Here is a 4,655-nt window from a genome sequence, read left to right as displayed (position 1 = left end):
TATGTTTTCTGAAGCCATTTTTTCAAAATCGACATCTTTTTGGCCTATTGGCCAAAAAGAGGTCTATTTTGCTAATTATTTACCAAAGTAGTCTATTTCGCTATATATTTCATAAAAACGGTCTATTTTGCAAAATTTTCCTTTTTAGGTACGTGATGGTAATCCCTTAAATTCATGAGATTCAGATAGGATATAATTATGATTAAGATTATGATTTAAATAAAATATCCAAAATAGTGAAGGATAATATTAACCATGGAAAGCTTTTTCCGAACTCGTACTTTTAAAGCGAGTATGATATGATATTGTGAGATGATGAGCTTGAATCTTATCTTGAGCTAGACTAATTGGCTCATAAAATTCATTATTGATACCATACATATTGTTCGAAATATCATCAAATGATTACCGAGGCGGAGGGGGGTGTATTTGTTTATTTATGTATTTACAAGAAGTACGATTAGAAAAACATCATTCAAAATAGAAGCTGCGTTAATACGGTTTCAAATATTTTACTTATGAATTAAAAAAAATCCAATTTATGTCACTGTTATTTGGATATCAAATTTTTAAGTTTTTTGAAAAGGGCCTCCAATATGACTAAAATATTCTGAGCATTAAAACGAGGAATAGAAAATAAGTACAGAGTACTAAGTAAGATTAAGAATATTCAGTTAGTTTGAAGATACTTAAGCTTAGTTATGTTTTAAAAGGCTTATATGTAATAACGCTAAACAACAATTAAGTACCTCATAGTTTCACTCACTTCGCACTTACATACCCACACTTGCTTTTTGTGGTATTTATATGTCCTAAGTCATCTAAAATTTACACATTGATACCCTCTATTATGCAAACATAATTTTCACCTGAATGTTCCAATATGACGCTTACACATAATTGATCCAAGGTGTCGTATGAGAAAATTTAGGTGTAAATTTTCAAGTTTGCATAATAGAGAGTAATAATGTGCCAATTTTAAACAACTTAGTATATATAAATGCCAAGGAAATCATGAAAGAGTATATTAATGCAAAACGAGTGAAACTATAAGGTATTTAAGTGCTATTTATCCATAATATTACATGGAATTGAGAAGAAATATTTATTTCGTGAGTCTGCTTTCTATCAGAACTAACTGAACATGAGTGGTCAGTTTTGACCCTGCGATGCACTTAGTAGAGCGGTAAAATGGGAATTTGCCACCCAAATGAGTGGGCAGAACCATTTGCTTGCATGTACTCGCTTTTGATAGAATTTGTAGTCTCTAGTCAGTTACACTCTTAAAGTTCTATGGAAAGTCATGCTCCCTTACTTTTGTTGGTGGATATGGAACAGCCGCAACAACCTTATTTTTAATGATATTCAAGTCAACACTCAGCAAATAACTACTAATGTTGCAAAATACAATTTGTTCTGGTCAGGAACAACAACAAATAGAGCTTCAAGCAGATTACACAAGGCCGCCATCAACTTGGGACTGATGGATCTTGCAAAAACAGGTGCGGATGATGCAGTTGGTGATAACTTCTCGGCAGACAACTGATCCAGAAGCTCTTCAGAGTAGCGTACAGTCATAAACCCAGTTTCAGTTTCACTCTACTTGTGTTTCTGTTGTTTTTCTTTTGTGTTGGTTTTTTGTAGCTGAAAGTTCACCAGTGATACACTTAGTTTTTTTTTTCAGTTTCAGAGGTTTGGTCACGGCCTCTGCAAAGGAGATTAGTGTAGTTATGACACTTCACTAATTTCCTTTTGCAAAGACCACCAATCTCTCCCAATTTTATATGTTCTCTAACTTTTCATTTTAATGCATATATGAACAGGGTATCTCACCATGTTTTTCTCCTTCCAGAAAAAAAAGAACTACGGATGTCAAAATAAGAAAAATTTGGAGTGGCTCACCAACTCCTTCATTTATTTACTGTGGTCTTTCAATTTGGATCAGGCCCATTCGATATCAGTTAATCCATATGGGTACAAAAAAAATATCCTATGGGGCCCATCCAACATCGGTCAGTCCATACAGGTGCAAAAATAAAAATAAAAAAATTTAAAAAAATTGAAAATTACAAAAATAAAACCTCCTTATCTATATTAATTAGAATATATATAAGATTATTAAAATCTATATCCGATTAGATATTATATTTTAATAGAAAAATGACTAATTTTCATTTAGGGGCTGTTTGGTTGTATGTTTTACCATGTAAAAGGATGGAAAGTGTAAAAAAGTGGGTCCCAATGTCAGCTTTCATCACTTTCAATTGTGTAAAAAAGTGGGTCCCAATGTCAGCTTTCATCACTTTCAATTGTTTGTTTGTAGTTGTGAAAATAATGTAAAGTGATTTGTCAGCTTTCATCACTTTCAATTGTTTGTTTGTAGTTGTGAAAATAATGTAAAGTGATTTCATATGCTAATGTGGCTTGTAAAGTGATTTCATAAAAAAAAAGACATGATTTTAGGAGAAAGCTAACATTGAAGTCAAAAAATAATAATAATAATAAATAATTTCAACCAATATAATCATTTGAGTAGGTACCACTTTTTACACTTTCCAAACAAACAATTAAAGTTACATTTACAAACCAAACAAGCAATTTATGATTCTAATGGAATAAAAAACAAACAAAGAAAAGTATACTAGTGAAATTGATGAGGTAGACAACAACTTTCCAAGTTGTGTCATAAATACACAATTTTACCAACAACAACCAAACAGCCCCTTACTTAAAAGAGTTTACGGTCATTGAAAGAACAAACACAATAAATAATGGAGTGATTTAAGCACATTCCTTAGCATGCTAATGCGTGCCTCAGTTGCCTTCCTACTGACAAGAGATAGAGTAACATTGTTATTTTGTAAGCAATTGTGCTTTTTGGCTCGCGGTTCAACCGCGAGCCCTCAACTCGCACTGCGGAGTAGGGGGGCTGGGCCCCACAGCAGGGTGGGGCCCAGACACTGTAACCCCCTCTGCGAGTTGCTAGCTCGCGGTTGGTCCGCGAGCCAAAATTTATTTTCGTTTTGTAAGAGATACTTGATACCATCCGTGATTCTGCCATAAGATGTACGACAAAGAGATTAAGTAATATATTGCTTTAAACGTTACACTTGAGTAAGTTTCCACTTCCAAATGTTCGAAGAGAACGTCGGACATGGATATGTATCCGGATCCAAAATATCTGAATATATGTTGATCGTACAATTGCAATAGTTTTAATCTTTATGTTACTATATTTGAGGTTAATTTTGAGATCAAGAGATCTAATCTCAACGTTTTAGATACAACGGACATATTGATGAAGTCTCTTGTATCATGCGAATCGAATATTTTTCTCTATATTTATCATGTTTTCTCATATTCGGTTTTGTATCTGCATTTACACTCGCTTATATATCCACATGAATACCTGTATCCTTACTCGATTTTAACAAAGTTAGGTGGGAATTTCTCTTATCAAGGATTATCTGTATCCGTAGTAATATCTGTGATGATAAACAAATATGGGATACACGTGGGGTGAGCATCATATGAGGATTGCATCTAAGTCTATTCGTTTGCCTAAGAAAAGAGGAAAATCAAAGAAAATGAAACCTATTTCTAAGAAAAATAGGTTTTTGAATTGTTTGGTTGGCTAAAAAAATAAGGAAATCAAAGAAATGGAGATGAGATAAGATGAGTTGTCACATTATTATTGGATGATGTGAGTGATTTTTTAAGAAAACTAGTTTTGATGTTGTTTGGTTGGCGAAAAAAATAAGGAAATGAATTATAAGAAACCTATTTCCTGTAGTTTGTTGTTTTCTTTTGTTTGGTTCATTCTTAAAAATAAGAAATGAAATGAGATGAGATGAGTTGTCATTGTATTATTGGGTGGTTTGACCCACACTTAAGAAAAATGTTTTCACAATTTTTTGGGATGAAAACAAAGAAATAAAATGTTAATGAGATGAGGTGAATTGTTATAATATTTTATTGGATGATATGAGTGATTTGAAATGATGAGAAGAGATGAGTTGAGTGATGTTTGGATGAAAATAATATTTTATTAGATGTGATGGATGAGTTGTTAGATGAAAATAATATTTTATTAGATGTGATGGATGAATGGTTAGATGAAAATAATATTTTATTAGATAATGTGGATGAGTTGTTGAATGAAAATAATATTTTATTAGATGTTGTGGGTGTGTTTTAATCAAATAAATAGAAGAAATAGTACTTTTTAATATTTTCGCCTTTTCCATTTCCATTTCTTGATTTTTAGGAAATAACCGAACAGACCCTAAACCGATAGCCCATCCATCACCACCGTCTAAGACTCCACGCGGGCATTGTTTGGCGCGAAACCTTCCCGCCAAAAAAAGCCCTCGACCCCCTTTCGTTAAAAACCCTAGGCGGCTGTCACCACCGTCTTAGACGCCGGACTCCGACTCCACATTTCAAAAATCCCTCAACAATTCATTCATCAAATTAAAAAAAAAAGAAGAAAACCCTCAACAAACAGAAGCAGCAGCAGCCAAGATCGTCTTCTCGCATCCCGATGGCCGATCCCGAGAACCCATCGTCGTCTCCGACCTCCGCCGGGTTCAGCACCGACCGCCTCCCTCCGACGACCAACTCCTACAACTCGTCCTCCTCCGACGAAGACGAGG

At 34.0% G+C, this 4,655-nt stretch overlaps 1 protein-coding gene across 1 annotated transcript in view; it reads left to right on the top strand.

Annotated features, from left to right (window-relative positions):
* LOC109823558 (DNA replication licensing factor MCM2) overlaps window positions 4,322–4,655 on the top strand; it is a 696-nt gene continuing 362 nt past the window's right edge. The window contains exon 1 of the mRNA XM_020389834.1: window positions 4,322–4,655. This exon is cut by the window's right edge and continues 103 nt beyond it. Within this exon, the coding sequence (XP_020245423.1) occupies window positions 4,544–4,655 (112 nt within the window). The 5' untranslated portion in view covers window positions 4,322–4,543.

This window comes from Asparagus officinalis, chromosome 9 (genome assembly GCF_001876935.1).
Source record: "Asparagus officinalis chromosome 9, Aspof.V1, whole genome shotgun sequence".
Taxonomy (NCBI): Eukaryota; Viridiplantae; Streptophyta; class Magnoliopsida; order Asparagales; family Asparagaceae; genus Asparagus; species Asparagus officinalis.
This window is presented reverse-complemented; position numbering and strand designations above follow the sequence as displayed.